General features: G+C 41.0%; 1 protein-coding gene across 1 annotated transcript in view; it reads right to left on the bottom strand.

Annotated features, from left to right (window-relative positions):
• Positions 1 to 452: 452 nt before the first annotated feature.
• LOC120019746 (tubulinyl-Tyr carboxypeptidase 2-like) overlaps positions 453 to 22,469 on the bottom strand; it is a 42,276-nt gene continuing 20,259 nt past the window's right edge. Inside the window, exon 7 of the mRNA XM_038963172.1 lies at positions 453 to 616. Coding sequence (XP_038819100.1) covers positions 547 to 616 — 70 coding nt within the window. The 3' untranslated portion in view covers positions 453 to 546. The remainder of the gene's footprint in view (positions 617 to 22,469) is intronic.

Here is a 22,469-nt window from a genome sequence, read left to right as displayed (position 1 = left end):
CACACTATTTGATCTTTTTTACATGATGTCAGCATCAAATTCACAGCTTTTAAAGCTCGCTTCACATTGTAAATGTGACTGAAGTGTAACTGTTGATCTCCTTTTTACATAAAACAATGTAGAGCACCCACACATACAGTATGTACTTCCCTAAAGGCATGAGAGATCTTGGATATGATGTCCGCTATTTAGACATAAGTCCTTTATTCAAAACATAATAGATGTGTATACAGAAGGCATACTGTCCTTCAGGAGTAGAGCAATGTTGAAATACTTATGATGTATGTTTTCGTACTGGATTTCAACCTCCAGTTTAGCACTGAGCATAATGTCATCATATTCACCCTTTTAGAAGAGGCTGGTAAAACCCTATAAATACTTTATGAATATGATATACACAATGTCTGTTAAATAGATATCCCATTTGAGGGTTTGTGAGGCGGACTGGGGGGGGGGGGGGGGGGGGTCAGAGTGCATGAAAGAAGCACCATGGACAGGAGAGGGTGGGATGGGGGTAGGGAGTCGCGGACACCAGGAGAATGAGTCTCAGATGCGGATCTGGTAGCCGTCATTCAAAGTACTGAGTTCCGCAGGCTTTCGATCCAGAGCTGCAGGTCTGCAAAAAGAGAGAGATCGGACCAATTAGCTTTAGCATCATATATTTTAGAGCAGTAAAAGACAAATAGCCAATCAAACTAAGGCCCTATCACGTTAGCTGATTAACTGTGTTGAACACCTCAGACACACTCAATAACTTCCTATTGAAGTGATGATCCTCTGTCGCACACAGGGCAAAGGTAAGATGGGGAATAATTGACTAAACCATTTGCTCATGTAGAGAGCCAGTTATTCAGTTCCCCAGTGTCAGTAAAGCCTGGGGCATCCTTTAGTGTCACGGCCTGGGTATAATACTGTTTTATGAAGTGTGGTCACGTAGACTGGCTCCCCATAGGTTCTCATCAGCATAGTGCAGTTGTCCTTGGGCTGAGGAGAGCAGAGGCGCAGCATTTTCTGACAAACACACACACACGCACGCACGCACGCACGCACGCACCTTACACCGTCAGAAGCATCTGATACCTACTGTTGAGCTCAGAGAGTAAGAGTGAGTGATACCAGAATAGGTATTGGGTTTGTGCTGTGTCGTAGCTGAATCAGAATTAGTTAGGTAACATAGATAAATAAGATGTTTTATTTATTTTATACTTGTCATTAGAATGTCTTCTTTTAGACTATACTGTTGGCAGTTGCATTTTCCTTTCTCCTCTAGGGAAAATGTCACTTGGGGCCCAGAGAGGGGAGAGGTCAGGCTTGTCTTTTACATGTCTGGTAATATGCAGAATATCAGAAAGGGAGAAGTCAGGTTTGACCATTGTCTTGCATATGTGAATATATCTGTGAAACCATGTGAAGGGCTCCACTATGTCTGTATGCCAGTCATACCCTCCTTTTCCCATTGCGGGGAGGAGTATGGCAGTGTCTGGAACCATTATACCACCCCTCTGATGTTGAACTTATCTTTCATAGTATATGACCTAGAGGTTCACTCCCCTTAGTGAGCTTCTCCAGGAGTGGGGAGAAGAGGGGGTGTATTTGAGATGGGAGTATCTAGAATTGACAATTGATATATGCCATTGGATGAGGTAATTTATTTTGGTAATATGAAGAACCAAGAACGAGAAGTAGAACCTCGTCTAAGAGACCAAACTGAACAATAATTTATAGCTAATGCTATCTGGCTATGGGATACTGCTCTCTCAAGTAAAAGTCTTTCTTTGTGAAGTTCCTAAGATCTGTGGTTCGTCATGTGAGTTGAGAGGGGTGTATCTTGGCTATAAAAGATACTAAGAATTGTTTTGTAAGGACTCTCAGAGAATTCATTTATAGACACTGAATTGATCTGAGAGTCAAAGGGCTATGGTGAAGCTCATATAATTAAAGATGGACTTCAAAATATAACTCTGACTTGTGTGTGGTTTGTAAACTCTCATCATTTAGTAATACAGGAAATTACCACGACAGCTGTAAAACAAACACACACATTTAGTTTGTCAGGGAACTCAGGGGGAAATAGAGGAAGAGTTAGAGAAAGAGAGAGAGGTACGGGGCAGACAGAAAGGGAGTAATGAGTGAGAGAAAGAGAGAGAGAGAGAGTGAAGTATGAAGTAGCAGCAGGACAGTCAGTCAGACAGTCAGACATCACTTTATAATCCTGCGCTGTGGTGGTGCTGTCCTGTCAGCTCAACCCTGCAGAGTTCTAGCACACAACACTGGCACTGCTATCACTCACACACACACACACACACACACACACACACACACACACACACACACACACACACACACACACACACACACACACACACACACACACACACACACACACACACACACACACACACACACACACACACACACACACACACACACACACACAGCACCTTCTCTCTGACAATGACAAAAATACATTTCAAAGAGAGTAAGTATTTCTAAAAAGAGGCTTAGTAACCAAGGTTTCATATGTCTCCTCTAATGTTGTCTGTTTTCAATATTCTGTTTGGCTCGAAGACCTGAAGGCACTCCTCCTGTCAGTGTTTCTCATGCTCCATTCCCTCCCTCAGAGTATATTTCCTGCTCAGCAGGGTTGGGGTTAATTCCACAAATTCAATTATACTTCAATTCTCTCTTGCTGTAAATTCCATGTAATTCAATGCAAATTCCAGATCAGTCTTTGAATTCAGAGATAATTAAATTATTCTAAATTCCAATGTTAGGTAAATTCCAATATTTAAATTCCCAATTCAATTTTATCCCCAACAATTCCACAACTTCCAATTAGATTTCAATTCCCTCAGGCTTTCAGGCTGATCATGTCACTGTTTAAACAGCCTAGCTATACTGCAAATATAGAAATATTTTAAAACAAATTCTGCATTCAACATTTGATACTATGTGCATTAATTCCATTAACTAGGAAATGTAAAATACTGAATTCTAATTCAATTAAATTATATTACATTCCACATATGAAATTCCAATTAAATTCAAATTCAAAAAGTCCAAACAGTCTTACTACAATTCAATTACAATTACATAACTTGAATGATTGTTGAAATTTGAATTGAATTCAACATAAATTCTCCACTTGAGTGAATTCAATCATTTAATTGGAATTTAAAATTCAATTGGAATTGACCATAACCCTGCTGCTCAGTCTCTCCCATCCATCGATCCCCATCTCCCCAGCTCCCTCCGCCAGAAATAGTGAGAATAAGCACTCATCTCAACATCAAACCACTCCATCAATCCAGCGTGTGTGCGTGTATGTGTGAGAGTATCGGATAATACTTCTTCAGTACCCTGGACAGCGCTCCAACTCCCTCCCCTGCTGCTCCGATCAATAGCAATCTGTCTTCCAGGGAGAGGGGGTACACTTAGAGGCCAAGCTTCAACACTCAAAGCACCTAGTCAGTCGATCAGTTAGTAAGACAGGCGTCAACTCTCTCTGAGCCACACCATTCTCATATTAAGGCTTCCCAGCAGCCCTTGTTAAAAGCCCAACTTTCACCACAAGCCTCGGAATTATCATCATTCCTCAACACAAAGAAACACCACTGCTGACCAGTCATCAGAATAAAGCCCTTAGAGAGAGGACAAATTACTTGAGGGTTGGCTTTCTGTTTTAGGCCTGATCAAAACAATTACAACTGTGATGATCCCCTGTAGGGATCACAGTCCAACATGCCACTGCATGGGTTTCAAAGCTGATTACACAACATAGAAGAAAGAGCTCTGTTGAACAATGATAACTCTGGTTTGGGGCAAAGTGAGGAGAGGCAAGTCTATGCTCACTGATGCCAAAGCAGAAAGCAGCAGAGGTGATGGCAGTGACCTTTTCTGGTTAGTTGAGTCAGTGGCCACAGGGGGCCACACTGGCTATGGGACACTCTGGTTGAGGTTACTTGTATGGGCTGACCAGTATTGAGGAGAGTAGGCAGGGGGTGTGGAGGGGAAACACAAGGACAGAGGTCCTAGTAGGCAGAGGACTGTTAGCAGACTATGCCACATGTCTGAACGTGGATGACTGCCCAGAACTGAAGGTACAGAGGGCAGAGGAGGTGGTCTGTGGTGGTTAGGGGACTCACAGGACATGGGGGGTCAGTGAGCCAGAGAGCTCTGTGGTGTCTGAGGCTCCATGTATGGGCCCTAGGCTGGCAGGCAGATGAGAGGCTGCAGACCTAGACTCCAAGCTCTGAGGAAGAGAATGTATTCTGACAGGCCAGAAGCTCAGAGCAGGAAAAGGACAAACACAGCAGTTAACATTCAGCAGCCAGCCCTTCCCAGCCCATTACAGAATAGACAACAGCCAGCCCAGCTGCAGTACAGTCTGCCTCTACAATGTACAGCTAAAAAGGAAAGACAGTGAAGATACGAACAGGAATGACAATGACAATTTTGTCTAAAGCAACGGATCTGACCCTCTCTGACTTTCCTTGTCTAAACAACATCATTGAATATTTCATTTTTCCGTAAAACACGTGATTTCCTTCCAAGCATTAACATATTCCAGTATTATAAACTGGGTGGTTCGAGCCCTGAATGCTGATTGGCTAACAGCCATGGCATATCAGACCGTATACCACGGCTATGACAAAACATGCATTTTTACTGCTCTAATTGCAGTACGTTGGTAACCAGTTTATAATAGCAGTAAGGCACCTTGGGGGGGTTTGTGGTATTTGACGGGTTGTGTCATGCCTAGCAACAGACCTTAGCCATGGTATATTTCCCATAAAACCACACCTCCTCAGGCATTTTTGCTTAAATATAACCTTGCATTTGATATCGGGAAACTGGGCGGGTCTAGAAGGTTTCTTGGAGAGCAAATCAATAATTGTTTAGTAGCGATATGACTGTCTCCTACGATGAAGCCAGATGAAAGTGACACAGCCAGAAGAGTGGTAAAGCAGAGCGTTTGCCTTGGGGTCTGTCAGCCTGTCTGAGAGGAAGATCCTAGGGAGGAAATCAATATTTATAATATTCATACACCTTCGTCTCCAGTGTGACACTTCCCACTGGGCACAGACGTCAACTCAACATCTTATCCACGTTGGTTCAACGTAATTTCATTGAAATGAAGTGGAAACAACGTTGATTCCACCAGTATGTGCCCAGTGGGTTATGACTATTTCATCTCTGTCTCACCTAGTGTTGATTTTTCAGTTTAACAAAATCCAAGATGGCAGCATGTCAAGTCGTTTGTTTGTGACTAGTACATTTTAACCTACTAATAATCTATTTATTTATGGTTGCGTAACTTCGTTGTTGCGTAGTGCAAACTATTTTATTTTTGCTGGTGTAAAGATCACGGGTCCTCCTCAACTCGGAACTTCATTACTTGAAGTTTACCAAAGTAACCCTATCTCTGGCTGGCCTGAGTTTCTCCTTCGTCCGCGGAGTGTCTTGTCCAAGCTGCTCCTTTTTGCTCTTCGCCTGGCTGTCAGTGGCAGCTCAACCCGTTCTCTCTATCGCCCTCAACACCCAATCTACTCACACGCGCAAACACTCACATTGACTCACATACACGCTGTCCCTCTCTCCACTTACCTTCGTTGGCCTCTTGTTTTTTGGTCAGAGAAAATGACAATTTACGTGGTATTGCTTTGCGCACTGACTTTACTGAACTCTGGAGAAAACGAACATTGTCGCAGGGTGAGTACATCTGACAATGTACTCTCGCGTCCATTAGACATTTTGTCTGCAGGAACTCGCTCTTTTTCACTCGGTCCACTCGTCCAAGTGCCGATGCATTTGTGGCATGATGTGAACAGTACGAATTTGTGTCACTACCAAAGTCTAATGGTTTTAAATGACTGTTTTGTATTGTCTGGAAACTCACTTGTAGAATTCGCTTGCAGTAGGTCTCTTAAAAAAGAGAAGCCGTGCAAGGTTATTAAACAGAGGTGCTTAGTTATTCTTCTGTTGTTGATATCAGGTAACGTGCAACCTAACCCTGGCCCTGATATGCAATGTCTCCAAACCCCCTCTGATTTTAAATCAAGATCTGGTTTTGGTATTTTTCATTTAAATGTACGCAGCCTGTTGTCAAAAATTGATGGGGTTAGGATTTGGGCTAAATCAACTGATGCTGATGTAATTGTGTTTTCTGAAACCTGGCTCAGCAAGTCTATTTTTGATAAGGATATTTGTATAAGTGGTTACAATGTTTATCGCACAGATCGGGTTAAGAAAGGTGGGGGTGTGGCTATATATGTAAAATCTAAATTCCATGTAAGTGTGGCAAAGTCTGAAACTATTTGTAAACAGTTGGAATTTCTTGCTTTAAATATTGAGGTTTCAAAGGGCCTCTCTATAACTGTGATTGGCTGTTATAGACCCCCCTCTGCTCTTGGTGATGCATTTTCTTCTTTGACGCACCTTATGTCTAAACTTCTTTACAGTGAAATGATCTTGATTGGTGATCTCAACTGGTGTTGGTTAAAGCCGGTGTCTGATGATTTAAAAATGTTTTGTAATTCTATGAATCTTACCCAGTTGATTAATTCACCCACTCGCCCAAATCTTAAATGCCCAGATAAATCTACCCTGATTGATTTGATATTGACAAATGTTCCACATAAATATTCTGCGGTTGGTGTTTTTTGTAATGATTTAAGTGACCATTGTGCTGTTGTTGCTGTTAGAAATACTAAGGTTCCAAAGACAAATCCACGTTTTATTCGTAAGAGAAATTTGAAGTGTTTTAATGAGCAGGCTTTCTTTCATGATTTGTTTTATTTTGACTGGAGCAAGATTGAGCTTATCCCTGATGTGGAAACTGCCTGGAAATTCTTTCATGATGGGTTTTTCCAAATAGTAAACAAACATGCACCATTCCGCAGGTTCAGGGTTAAAGGGCGGGATAATCCATGGTTTTCTTCTGAGCTGTCTTGTATTATTCACGACCGTAATCTAGCCTGGGCTAAAGCAAGGAAATCTTGTTCTGATGCTGATTGGCTTATTTTTAGGCAGTTAAGAAACAAGTGTTCTTTTCTTCTCAGGAAGGCCAAGTCTGAATATTTTATGTCTGTTACCACTGATAACCTGAATGACCCTAGAAAGTTTTGGAATGCTATTAAGTCTATGTCTGGTAACAGTAATGTTAATGAATTACCGTCATGTGTTTTGAAGGACTCTGTTGCTATATATGACAAAACTGAAATGCTGAATTGTTTCAATGAGCACTTTGTATCATCTGGTAGGCTGTTTGATTCAGTGCCCTCTGTCTCTGTACAACCCTGTGTGGATGAACCAGTGTCCTCTGTCTCTGTACAACCCTGTGTGGATGAACCAGTGAGAGCTGGTCAAACTTTTAGCTTTCTGCCATTCTCAGTGCAGGTGGTACATAAAGCCCTGAAATCCTTAGATCAAAGAAAGCCTGCAGGTCCTGATGTTTTGGATCCCTGCTTTTTAAATCTGGCAGCTGATTTCATAGCTGAACCACTTACATATCTGTTCAATCTAACCCTGGAATGTAATGAAATTCCAAAGATCTGGAAATCAGCATTTGTCCTACCACTTTTAAAAGGGGGAGATCCAACTCTTTTAAATAATTATAGGCCAATCTCAAAGCTGTCACCCCTGGTGAAAATACTTGAAACCCTTGTAAGTGAACAGCTAAAAGAGTTTTTATTTACTAACTCTATTTTATCAATGTACCAATCGGGCTTCAGGAAGAAGCATAGCACAATTACAGCAGCCATGAAGGTTTTAAATGATATCACTGAAGCCCTTGACAAAAAACAGCACTGTGTCTCACTTTTTATTGATCTCTCTAAGGCTTTTGATACAGTTGATCATGCTATACTGAGGCAGAGATTGTTGAGTGTAGGTCTTTCGGAGCATGCAGTTGCATGGTTTGCTAACTATCTGTCTGATAGAACTCAGTGCACTCAATTTGATGGGCTTATGTCTGTTAAATTGTCTGTCCTGAATGGTGTGCCCCAGGACTCTGTACTTGGTCCTCTCTTATTCACTATTTATATAAATGATTTAGACAGAAATGTCCAAAATGCACAACTTCATTTTTATGCTGATGATACTGTTATTTACTGTTGTGCCTCATCTCTTACAAAAGCTTTCCAGAACTTGCAAACTGCTTTTTATACTGTTCAACATACCTTGTGTCAATTGAAGCTTATCCTCAATACTGACAAAACTAAACTAATGGTGTTTTCTAAAGCAAGAAATAGACCTCTGAACCTTTCACCTGTTACTACCTGTCAGGGCAAGGAGATTGAGGTTGTAACCTCATACAAATATCTTGGAATTCTAATTGATGACGGCCTCTCTTTTAAATTGCATATTCAACAACTTACAAAAAAATTGAAGCTGAAATTGGGATTTTATTTTAGGAATAAGGCCTGTTTTTCTTTTGAAGCCAGAAGGAGGCTAGTATCAGCTACATTTATGCCTTTACTAGACTATGGGGATATTTTATATATGAATGCTTCGGTGTTTGAGATCAATTGACACTCTTTACCATGGCACTTTGAGATTTATTTTAAACTGCAAAACCCTTACGCACCACTGCACTTTGTATACCAGGGTTGGCTGGCCTTCTCTAGTCACTCGTAGGCTCAGTCACTGGTATACTTTTATTTACAAAGCCATTTTGGGTTTACTACCTTTTTATTTGGGCATTTTTATTGTTCAGAAATGTGGTGGGTACTCTCTTCGTTCACTGGACTTTATCCTGCTAACTGTTCCAAATGTCCGAACTGAATTTGGTAAAAGGTCTTTTATGTACTCTGCGCCATCGTCTTGGAACACCTTACAAAATAATTTTAAACTGGAAGAACTTGTCCCGATTGGTGTTTTTAAATCACTGATGAAGGATTTTGAGGCTGATTCCCTGACCTGTCAATGTTTTTAATTTGCTGTTTTTGATATTGTTATACTCTTGTGAATTCATGAATGGTTTTTACTAGATTACTTGTAGTTTTTCATGTTGTCTGTCTGTATTTTTTTGTAATGACTTGGTGCTGCCTATCTTAGCCAGGACGCTCTTGAAAAAGAGATTTTAAATCTCAATGAGCCCTTCCTGGTTAAATAAAGGTTAAATAAAAAATAAATTAAAAAAAGTCCATCTGCTGCAAAGACTTTGTCTACAAAGTGAAGTTAATGTCAGACTTTATCTCAGCTTCACATTTGAGTGTTAATGAGAACGATAATGCTGTGCTGAAGCCCACTGCTGAGCAGAGCTCTAGATAACTCCCTTAAGTGCATTACCTCTATATTCAGTCTTTTTCATGGCACTGCTAACATTTCTATGGGGACATCTACTGAACCATTCATCCACAACAGAGGAGATTTTCCAAGCTATTCAGGGATACATTAAGCTCTCAAGTCTAGCTATCATTCTGCATTTAACCAATTAGATTTAATACTGTGTTAATAAATCACTGTGGGGATAAAACTCCTGTCTTTGCCAATCAATGTTATTTGGCAGCATTCGTGCCATTAAACAAACCCAACATCTACAAATCTCTGAGGCGGCTTTGCTCGATGAGCAGGCAATGGATGGAGAGAAAAGAGCATTAGCAGGCTTCCACAGATCGGCTAGAATAACATGCTGACCACACCGCCCGCGTCTCGCTCGCTAGCTTTGAAAAATAAGTTTAAACATACATGTTATTCAATCATTGCACTCACAATGCTCGCGCATGTCAACGAGCATCTGCGAGGCCAGGCGCTAAAATAGAACCCGCCTCTCCCGTCTCCTCATTGGTTTTTAGGAGCATATACCCATGTGGGTGATTGAAAGATGAACAGAGGTCCACAATCCAGTCCAGTTGGTGGTGGTAATACACCTTAAAGTTGGTCCAAGTCCAAAGAAGAAGAAGTCTGAAGGAGGAGAGATTACTAGAAACAAACTTGGTTTATCTGTGGATTAATTGTCGGAGTAGAGGACCTTGTGCATTTCAGTTAAAATAACAAACCAGTGTTTATATCCCAGGACAAATTAGCTAGCAACAGCAAGCTAGCTAGCTAAAAATGTTTAATGCTTTTCAACCTGTCCCCAAATTAATATAGTTGGTTCAGATTTTTCAACCTGCGTGTCCTGATCACGTCTGGTGTAGATGGACAAAATCAACATGCACGCGAGCGGTGTGGTCAGCATGTTACTCTCCAATCTTTGTACACAAACTCTGACTGCTGATGACATTTTCTGAGGCGCTGGCTGAAAAAAAATGTGTATACCATAGCCAGGGACTCGGATAGACTATGTTGGTTGGCTCTGGGTTTGTGGTGAATAATTGAAGGTGTTGGTGACAGAGGACAATGACGTCTCCCTAGGGGGGACGTGTAGGCCATTACGGGAAAAAACACATGAATTTCACACGTGAACACGTGAAGTGTTCCAAAAACACATGATTTCACATTAAATTTCAGGTGAAATCATGTGAATTTCAACATGTGAAGTCGTGTTTTTTTCAGTAAAAAAATGTGACACGTACATTGAGGACGTATCAGGGGTTGGACAAGACTCTCTTCCTCAATAACTAATATCTTACAGGAGGTGACAGGCAGAGAGGTGGGTGTCTAAGAACAGGCTCACAATAAAACCCATCAGATTGAAAGGTGGTACTGAACACATACAGTGCTGTGAAAAAGTATTTGCCCCCTTTCGAATTTTCTCTACTTTTGCATATTTTTTATACTGACTTATCAGATCTTCAACCAAAACCTAATATTAGATAAAGGGAACCTGAGTTTATAAATAACAAAAAAAAGAGATACTACTTTAATTTAATTAACAAAGTTATGTAAAACCCAACACTCAGTAACTGGTTGTGCCACCTTTAGCTGCAATGACTGCAACCAAACACTTCCTGTAGTTGTTGATCAGTCTCTCACATCGCTGTGAAGGAATTCTGGCCCACTCTTGCATGCAGAACTGCTTTAACTCAGCGACATTTGTGGGTTTTCAAGCATGAACTGCTCGTTTCAAGTCCTGCCACAACATCTCAATTGGGATTAGGTCTGGGCTTTAGCTAGGCCATTGCAAATGTTTTGCTTTTTAACCATTATCATGTAGACTTGATTGTGTGTTTTGCATCATTGCCTTGCTGCATGACCCAGCTGCTCTTCAGCTTCAGCTCATAGACGGATGGCCTGACATTCTCCTGTAGAATTCTCTGATACAGAGCAGAATTCATGGTTCCTTCTATTAAGGCAAGTCGTCCAGGTCCTGAGGCAGCAAAGCATCCCCAAACCATCACACTACAACCACTATGCTTGATCTTTGGTATGAGGTTCTATCTGTGGAATGCAGTGTTTGGTTCACCAGACATAATGGGCTCTATCTCATCAAAAAAGTTGACACAAGTTTGCCAAAAAGCACCTGGAAGCACCTGTATGATCCTCAAAACTCTTGGAAGAATGTTCTATGGACAGATGAGACCTGGACGACTTGCCTTAATAGAAGGAACCATGAATTCTGCTCTGTATCAGAGAATTCTACAGGAGAATGTCAGGCCATGCGTCTATGAGCTGAAGCTGAAGAGCAGCTGGGTCATGCAGCAAGACAATGATGCAAAACACACAATCAAGTCTACATGAAAATGGCTAAAAAGCAACACATTTGAAGTTTTGGAATGGCCTAGCTAAAGCCCAGACCTAATCCCAATTGAGATGTTGTGGCAGGATTTGAAACATGCAGTTCATGCTTGAAAACCCACAAATGTCACTTAGTTAAAGCAGTTCTGCATGCAAGAGTGGGCCAAAATTCTCCCACAGCGACGTGAGAAACTGATCAACAACTGCAGGAAGCGTTTGGTTGGAGTCATTGCAGCCAAAGGTGGCACAACCACACATTGACTGTAAGGGGGTAATTACTTTTTTCACACAGGGGCATTGGGTGTTGCATAACTTTGTTTATGAAATAAATGAAATTGTTGTTTTATTTGTTCACTCAGGTTCCCTTGATTAAATATTAGGTTTTGTTTGAAGATCTGATAAGTCAGTATAAAAAATATGCACAAATCGAGAAAATCAGAAAGGGGGAAAATACTTTTTCACAACACTGTAGATCTCAGCCTGCAGGCCCTCTTTAAATGTCACTGTTGTTCACTTAGAAGAGCCTCTTCCCACTCCTTTGGTCTGTCAGGAAAGATAATGTGCATCATTAGTCTCAATTACTATGGTGTAAGAGGCTATTGTCAAGCCACTTCAAGTGGGGATTATGCACATGAAGAAACTCACATTCAGAATTGCATACCCACACACTCCCCTGTGTATTTATTTGGAAAGCGAAGCTAAAACTATTAATTTGGCTCTATACTCCAGCATTTTGGATTTGAGATAAAATGTTCATATGAGACAACAGTACAGAATGTACTTTACTGTAAATATAAATAAGAATAGAATATGTTTCTGAACACTTCTATATGAATGTGGATGCTACCATGATTACAGATAATCATGAACGAATCGTGAATAATGATTATGAGTGAGAAACTTACAGATGCACAAAGATCATACCCCTAAAACATGCTACCCTCTCACCATTACGAATAACAGAAGAGGTTAGCATTTTGGGGGGGGGGTATGATAGTTATGGCTATGTAACTTTCTCATTCATCATTAGACACAATTCATTAATGATTATCCGTAATCATGGTAGCATCCACATTAATGTAGAAGAGTTCAGAAACATATTCTATTCTTATTTACAATCAAATTTATTCCAAAATGACACAATGCATTATTTACCATTAATTTCTATTCGGCACAACATAATCCAAAACACAACCGAAATAAACTGCAAATGCATACAACGAGTTTGTAGAGTCACAAACTTCATGTAATCATTGCGTGCTAAGAATATGGGACCAAATACTAAACATTTGACTACTTTAATACACAAGTGAATTTGTCCAAATACTTATGATACCTTCAAATGTGGGGACTAGACACATTAAGTTCTTTCATTTCTAAAGGACAAAACAGATAATTAAAATACCCTCAAGCAAAAGGTGACATTCTGTACTGTTGCCTCATATGAAACATTTAATCTCAAATCCAAAATGCTGGAGATTAGAGCCAAATGAAAAGTTTTACCATCACTGTCCAAATAAATACGTAGTGTGGCTACCCGAGTGGCGCAGTGGTCTAAGGCACTGCATCGCAGTAATAGCTGTGCCACTAGAGATTCTGGGTTCGAGTTCAGGTTCTGTCGCAGCTAGCCGCGACCAGGAGACCCATGGGGCGGCGCACAATTGGCCCAGTGTCGTCCGGGTTAGGGGAGGGTTTGGTGGACTGGGCACAGTGCATGCTGACATGGTCGCCAGGTGTACAGTGTTTCATCTGACACATCGGTGCTTCTGGGTTAAGTGGGCATTGTGTCAAGAAGCAGTGTGGCTTGGTTGGGTTGTGTTTCGGGGGATGCATGGCTCTCGACCTTTGCCTCTCTCGAGTCCGTACGTGTAACGTCTGCTTCCAACGCACACCCTCAAACACGTAAATCCCCTCAATGCAGCTCACACTCTCAAACACATAGATCCCCTGAACACAGCTCACTCTCCAGATCCCAATCACCTGAATTCTAATCACCTGTATGTCATTGTCACACACTATTTAGTTCAGTTCTTTGCACTCCATCACTGTGAGGTTTGTTTTGTGACACTTCTATTCGGAGCGCTGGGTTTCCCGTAATTTAATCCTCCTGTGTATGATAGTTTTTGCCTGCCTCACTAACGACTCCTTTTGCCTATTCCCTGCCTGTACTTTAGCCTATCGAATTTCCTGTTATCTACCTATTGCCTGATCTCCCGGACTACGCTACTAGCCTTTTCCCTGCCTGTACTGTTCCCTTTTTGGACCCCCTGTGTATGACCTTCTGCCTGCCCCTGGACCCAGCTACCTGCCTCCTCCTGTGGTCCCTTGTAATAAACACCTGCTGCGCCCTGTCCTTGAAACCAGCTCTCTGTCTCCCCTCGTGTTCAATACAGATAAGGAGTTGCAGCGATGAGACAAGACTGTAACTACCAATTGAATACCACAAAATTGGGTAGAAAAGGGGGTAAATAATAAAAATTACATAATTTTTAAAAATTTAAATAAATACGTAGTGTATAAATGCACACACACGCGCGTGCCCACACGCACACAGACACACACATACCAGATGTCAAAGAGGTTTCACCCTCAATGTCAAATTACAACACACACAAACATACTGTAACCCATGCATGACAAAAATCCAACAATAGGCTTTGGATTGCTGAGCTGAACTATGACTTAAAAAAAACATATCTAGTCAGTCTGAGCCGGGCTGTACAAGTGTGATTACTAGAAGGCATCTCTCATGTATGTAGATCCTCCTCTCTATGTCTGTGTTCCCTGAATACTGTTGTAGCTGCTGCACCCTGAGCCAGCCCCAGATCCTATTACAGCCTCAGCCTGCCCTCTGCCAGCTGAGAGGACACCAAACCAGGCCAGGAGGATGGGTAAGAAGGCTCTCATCTTACCAGATCGCAACAGGGCACTGTGTGTTTGTGTTTGTGTGTGTGTGTGTGTGTGTGTGTGTGTGTGTGTGTGTGTGTGTGTGTGTGTGTGTGTGTGTGTGTGTGTGTGTGTGTGTGTGTGTGTGTGTGTGTGTGTGTGTGTGTGTGTGTGTGTGTGTGTGTGTGCGTGCGTGCGTTAGAGATGCGTGGGTTGACTCATAACCCGCAGGCCCTGCGGCTATATCGAAGGGGCGGGCGGGTTTAGGATCATGAAACATTGTGTGGATGAAGGGTGGGTTGAATAAAGAGAAAGTAATACATAAAAAAATCCGTAAGTGTATCATTCTTGTGCAATTTATATCTATAGGCAACAATGAGATTTTTCTTTCATTAGTGTGTAAGCAGCTTTAGGGCCTAACTTTACGCGAGCCAAATAGCCTCATTGCCAAATAGCCTAGTCGCCAAATGCTTTTGGGAATGGGAAGAAAAAGTTCACGTCGATCCACTGAGGCAAAAAGGGCAATGTTGGAGTTTAATTCAATAAGAGAAAAGCTGCGAAATGGAGAGTTGAAAATAAAGAGAAGGGATGGCTAGAAAAGTAATGTTTGGGAAAGATTTGGTGAAGTGGTGGAGGATGATAGCAGTGCCTATGTTATGCATGATGATTGTGAGGCGCTTTACAAATTTGACAGTCACAAGACAGGGACTTAAAATAAATAATATAAAATTGTATTGGTCGCGTACACATATTGTGCAGCTGTTATCGCGGATGTAGTGAAATGCCTATGTTCCTAGCTCCAACAGTGCAGTAATAACAATACAAAACAATACACGCAAATCGCCCAAAATTAAAAGAAAGGAATTAAGAAATAGAAGGTGTTTAGCTTGTCTGGGAGCAAGGCGTCTGTGTCCGCAACGTGGCTGGCTTTCCCTTTATAATCTGTGACTGTTTGGAGTCCCTGCCACATACGTCTCTTGTCTGAGCCGTTGAATTGCGATTCCACGTTGTCTCTGTACTGTCGTTTTGCTTTTTTGATTGCATTATGGAGGGCATAGCTGGTCTGTCTGTATACGTCCATGTTCCCAGTCACCTTGCTGTGGTTCGCTCTTTCAGTTTTGCACAAATGCTACCATCTATCCACAGTTTGGATAAGTTCTAATAGTCACAGTGGGAACCACATCCTCAATGCACTTGCTGATGAGCTCAGTCACCGAGTCAGTGTATACGTCAATACTATTCTCAGAGGCAATCCAGAACATATCCCAGTCTGTGTGATCGGCCAATGGCAAATAGGTCTATGGCACGTCAATGGAACTGTAGTCTACTGTTTGTATTTGTATTTATTAAGGATCCCCATTAGCTGCTGCCAGTTACTCTTCTTGGGGTCCATCAACATTAAGGCAGTAATATACAATTCAAAATATTACATGACATTACATTTCATAACACTTTTCACAACACATTAAGTACAGTTGAAATCGGAAGTTTACATAAACTTAGGTTGGAGTCATTAAAACATATTTTTCAACCACTCCACAAATTTCTTGTTAACAAACTGTCGTTTTGGCAAGTCGGTTAGGACATTTACTTTGTGCATGACACAAGTAATTTTTCCAACAATTGTTTACAGACAGATTATTTCACTTATAATTCACTGTATCACAATTCCAGTGGGTCAGAAGTTTACATACACTAAGTTGACTGTGCCTTTAAACAGCTTGGAAAATTCCAGAAAATTATGTCATGGTTTTAGAAGCTTCTGATAGGCTAATTGACATCATTTGGGTCAATTGGAGGTGTACCTGTGGATGTATTTCAAGGCCTACCTTCAAACTCAGTGCCTCTTTGCTTGACATCATGGGAAAATCAAAAGAAATCAGCCAAGACCTCCACAAGTCTGGTTCATCCTTGGGAGCAATTTCCAAATGCCTGAAGGTACCACGTTCATCTGTACAAACAATAGTACACAAGTATAAACGCCATGGGACCACACAGCCGTCATACCGCTCAGGAAGGAGGCGCGTTCTGTCTCCTAGAAATGAACGTACTTTGGTGCGAAAAGTGCAAATCAATCCCAGAACAACAGAAAAGGACCTTCTGAAGATGCTGGAGGAAACAGGTACAAACAGGTATCTATATCCACAGTAAAACGAGTTCTATATCGACATAACCTGAAAGGCTGCTCAGCAAGGAAAAAGCCACTGCTCCAAAACCGCCATAAAAAAGCCAGACTGCGGTTTGCAACTGCACATGGGGACAAAGATTGTACTTTTTTGAGAAATATCCTCTGGTCTGATGAAACAAAAATAGAACTGTTTGACCATAATGACCATCGTTATGTTTGGAGGAAAAAGGGGGAGGCTTGCAAGCCGAAAACGTGAAGCACGGGGGTGGCAGCATCATGTTGTGGGGGTGCTTTGCTGCAGGAGGGACTGGTGCACTTCACCAGTCCCTCCCTCAGGCCACTACTCTTCTACCACATACAGTATCTACAATACAAAATCTACAATACAAAATCTATGTGTATGTGTGTATAGAGTGTGTGTGTTAGCATGTGTATGGGTGTGTGTCTCTTCACAGTCCCCGCTGTTCCATAAGGAGCATTTGTATCTGTTTTCTAAATCTGATTCTACTGCTTGCATCAGTTACCTGATGTGGAATATAGTTCCATGTAGCCATGGCTCTATGTAGTACTGTGCGCTTCCCATAGTCTGTTCTGGACTTGGGGATTGTGAAGAGACCTCTGGTGGCATGTCTTGTGGAGTATGCATGGGTGTCCGAGCTGTGTGCTAGTAGTTGAAATTGATTGCTCGGTGCATTAAACAGTCAATACTTTTACAAAATCAAGTAGTGATGAAGTCAATCTCTCCTCTACTTTGATCCATGAGAGATTGACATGCATATTATTAATGTTAGCTCTCCGTGTACATGTTCTGAGCCAATTGTAATTTTCCTAAGTCCCTCTTTGTGGCACCTGACCACACGGCCAGACAGTAGTCCAGGTGCGACAAAACTTGGGCCTGTAGGACCTGCCTTGTTGATAGTGTTGTTAAGAAGGCAGAGCAGCACTTTATTATGGACAGACTTCTCCTGATCTTAGCTACTGTTGCATCAACATGTTTTGAACATAGCCGTTTACAATCCAGGGTTACTCCAAGCAGTTTAGTCACCTCAACTTGCTCAATTTCCATTTGCTCAATTCATTGCAAGATTTAGATGAGGTTTAGGGTTTAGTGAATGATTTGTCCCAAAAACAATGCTTTTACTTTTTGAAATATTTAGTACTAACTTATTTCTTGCCACCCATTCTGAAACTGACTATAGCTCTTTGTTTGTGTTGCAGTGATTTCACTCGCTGTAGTAGCTGACGTGTATAGTGTTGAGTCATCTGCATACATATACACACTGGCTTTACTCAAAGCCAGTGGCAGGCCATTAGTAAAGATTGAAAAAATGAAGGGGCCTAGACAGCTTCCCTGGGGAATGCCTGATTCTACCTGGATTATGTTGGAGAGGCTTCCATTAAAGAACACCCTCTGTGTTCTGTTAGACAGGTAACTTATCCATAATATAGCAGGGGGTGTAAAGCCATAGCACATATGTTTTTCCAGCAGCAGACTATGATTGATAATATCAAAATCCCCACTGAAGTCAAACAAAATTGCTCCGACAATCTTTAATCATCAATTTCTCTCGGCCAATCATCAGTAATTTGAAGTGCCATGCATGTTGAATGCCCTTCCCCATAAGCGTGCTGAAAGTATTTGATTTTAGAAAAAGTATTGACTGTTTGCACCGAACAATCAATTTCAATAATGATTGGTCAGCTAGTTGAGCCAGTAAAGCGGGCTTTACTATTCTTGGGTAGTGGAATGACTTTTGCTTCGCTCCATGCCTGAGGGGACACACATTCTTGTTGGCTTAGATTGAAGATATGGCAAATAGGAGAGGCAATATCATCCGCTATTATCCTCAATAAATGTCCATCCAAGCTGTCAGACCCAGGAGTCTCGTCATTGTTTATAGATAACAATAATTTTTTCACCTCTTCCACACTCACTTTTCAAAATTACAATGCCTGTTGTTCATAATTTGGTCAGTTATACTTTTGTGTATAGTCGGCATTTGTTGCTGGCATGTCATGCCTAAATTTGCTAATCTTGTCAATGAAAAAATCATTGAAGTAGTTGGCAATATCAGTGGGTTGGTGATAAATGACCCATCTGATTCAATGAACGAGTTTGCCTTTTTGCCCAAAATTGAATTGAAGGTGCTTCAAAGCTTATTACTATCAGTCTTTATATCATTTAACTTTGTTTCATAGTATAGAGGGGTTAAATGGAAACTGAAATCTGAACACTGACTGTAGGTCTATAACCTCTCACATGGTCTAAATATTAACTCCTGCAGAATTAAGCAATTCTTGCAGTAAAATTATACACCAAATGTACATTTTGACTCGGGAACAGGAGTGGAGAGAATGCTAATGCGCATTTAGGAACAGTGGCCGCGTCCCATACAGGCTGTTTGAGTATGAAAAAAATAAAAGTTTAATAGCATGTGACATTTCAATGCCCAGATGCCATACTAATTGCGGCTTTGACAACAGCTGCTCAATTTAATATGGGGATGTGCTACTGAAATCAATGAATAGTAGGAAACAACGCAATCGTGCATGACACATTATCAGTATGCAAAAATAGAATGTTTTATAGTATGTGAATTTTCAAAACTCTAATATGGTTTAAATGCCAGGATGTTATACTTAGAATTCGATGCACACTTTTCCACAATGCATTGGAAGAGGTGGCTGCGAGTGATAGGCCCTAGTTCTCTTCAAGTAGCCAAACAACAAAACTAGGCTACTTAATTGTGAAGATGCCAAATAGCGAAGCTTCTGCGGTGGTGTTCAAATGTAGGCTAAGTAGTTTTTGTTCTCCTTAAAATGATCACGAGTATTGCATCGTAGGTTACATCTTAGAAAACAGATTTTTTATTATTTTTTACCCAAAGTGTATTTCTGCTTTCTCATTGAAAAGTGTTTCTTGTTCTCTTGGCCTTCGTCATAGCTTTTAAACTAAATATTAAACCATATTTTTACATCTGAATGTGTCTGCACTGGGGACTCGGGATGTGGCTGCGTTATTGATGTCATGTTAATCAGGCCTTTTGATTTGAACATATGGATTGTTTTAGTTTTGTAGGCGTGGCTACATATTTCATTATTTCATTTAATGATCAAGCCTTAGCAGTTATTCTGATCTCGTTCCCAATGATCAGTGCTTTAGTTTATTATGTTGCTGTCAAGCGGTTCTGAATTTGTGATGCCCGACTGTCCACGTTTTCATGTGCAATAGCCTTTTGATTTGAACATTTGAAAAGTTTTGGTGTGTTTACTAGGCTATTTGATGTAATGTATATATGTTACAGCACTTTGGTTTCACTAATAAATATGTTGAAATGGAACCAAATGATCTGTTTCTGTCTTCAGTCCTTTTTAAATAGGATAGATGGGCTATAGGCTGCGGTATAGGTCAAATGTGATAGTTTGCCTATAACCAGCCTGAGTAGGCCTATAACAGTTTGGCCGGTATAGTCCGTCATTGTAAATAAGAATTTGTTCTTAACTAACTTGCCTAGTTAAATAAAGGATACATTTAAAAAAAATCTGCATCATAAAAGCTGATAGTATGTCAACCACATAAAATATGCATCCAAGCTGAACTTAAATCTTATCAGAAACGTATTGGGTCATTTTCACAGCATTCTATTTCCTTACAACTGGTCAAACTGATATAATTAGGAAACTTTGCACAGAAAACATTTCCCATATTTATTTTTTTTGCATTTTCTCCCCGGTCCCTAATGTCTTTGCTACGCGAAAGATGCAGAGATGAAAGAAAGAACTTTACCGACATTATTCTGCTGAGCAAGGGTTTATTTAGTCTTCTAGGGCAACATATACTGACAGAAGAGAAGCTACATGTATCTAATTATAGACAAGTTAACTAACAAACAGCCTACCAAAATGTCGGAAATTATAAGCAGGAACATATATAAATTAGGCAAAAAATCCTGCACCCCCTGTAAAAAAAATAATTCCGCTCTCTCTGACTGTTGCCTACAGCACATGTTCAATATTTGCGTGTTAGGGTCGGGTGCACATATAGTCGTTATTTGTGTGATGGGTTATTAGCAATTGCGGAAGGGTGCGGGTGACCAAACAGCTGAACCACGCACTTATGTGTGTTTATTTGTATCAACAACTTCAAAATCTAGTTTGGTTTTAAATAAAGTATCAGTGAGAGTGGATGAGTCTCTCTTCCAGCCTCTATCTCGTCAGAACCACTAGCTTGACAACACTTCCAGTCCTGTTCCTCTGGCTGTGTCTCTGTGTGACACACTCAGTCAAAAGCAAACTTAAATATAGCCAAGAGGAATTATGAGAGTCCATGCATAAATCCCAGGATGCCTTCTGCACAGGCTTGAGGTATAAGTTGTCCTTCACCAAAGATCTACGATCAGATTACACTAGCCCCCTTCCTAACCTTAACCAATCGAGGATGAGACAAGATCTGATTTGGGGGGATGGGCAACATCTTCTACACTCCACAGTGCAAGTATCCCAGCAGCCTCTCTGTCAGGGCAGGATCCTCCATCCTGAATCCTCCAACAGTTCTGGTGATTGATAATAGGAGAGGACACTTCCCTTCTATAAGACACACTCCTCTGGGCTGACTGGGGCTTTCAGATGTTGTCAGCAGAACTTCTTCCTTCCTCCCTCCCTCTGCTCGGCAGGCTGTCATAATACTGCTGTGCTGTCAGAATGGACCGTCAGCCCAGCCAAGCCGCTGAGTTAGGTCCTCCATCACGACACATACTGTGGTGTACACTCACGCGTAGGCTACATACCACTGGAATGCACATTGCACACATTCACTCCCTCCCCCCCACACACATACTGAAGCTAGTGTGCTTCCACGTTAACTCCAACTTAACCATGAGCTGTTCACCCTGATCAGCCAATGTCCGTATCTACTCTAGTGCTGCTGCTCAGCCCCCTGTTTCCTCTAACTGGCTGCTGCAGCTGATAAGAATATGACAGACTGAACTCTTCCTGAACTGGGATCTTTAGCCAGGAAGCAAGGCAGGAAAAGGGGGTTTAAGGATAAGAGAAGAGCAATCGTCTACAGTAAACATCTAACTTTCTTAACTCCTTAACCCCTTACAATCGTGGGAATTGGCCTATATGGATAGGGGTAGATTGAAATGTTTCTTACAGACTAAATATTAAATTCATATGCATAACAATGGTAGCAATTGAACGTGAACAGTTTGAAGATAATGTGAAAATTATTAGACCAAAGGTGAGTGCACATCAGTTCACCTGACACAACACTGAATCCAAACATTACACGGTTGATTTGATGTGCATTTTAAATTTACTGTACTTTTCGCCACATTTGTTGATAATACTCTAGATACATCCAGTAACATGATTAGACTATTCCTGGAAAATGTGCAGTAAGTATTCTTACTCCTGACAAAATCTGCCATTTTCAACCCGTATATGGGTACGAGTGTAAAGGGCTACAGTCAGCAACTTCAGTAAGTGTGTCAGGGTTCCATGCCCAGCTAGCAAATAACGTTTTGAGAACCATATTTTTCTTATAGCTTGGTGAAAGCCTAGTTGTCCAATGATTATTTGCATACAAACTTCCTACAAAGTTCTGGGAATGGTGCAAGATAGTTGCTTGGCTTTGGAACATTCAGCACATTTAAGGAACTTGACAAAATAACAATTTTCTTGGTATTTCATTACTTTAACAGAACGTTTCATAAAATGTGAAACATGGTTAAATTTAATTACATTTTTGGTAATGTTCTAGGGACGTTCTCCAACTGGTTTGACATTGGGAATGTTCTCAAATAATTCAGAAGGTAAAGAAACAATGTTC

This window comes from Salvelinus namaycush, chromosome 24 (genome assembly GCF_016432855.1).
Source record: "Salvelinus namaycush isolate Seneca chromosome 24, SaNama_1.0, whole genome shotgun sequence".
In the NCBI taxonomy this organism is placed as follows: Eukaryota; Metazoa; Chordata; class Actinopteri; order Salmoniformes; family Salmonidae; genus Salvelinus; species Salvelinus namaycush.
This window is presented reverse-complemented; position numbering and strand designations above follow the sequence as displayed.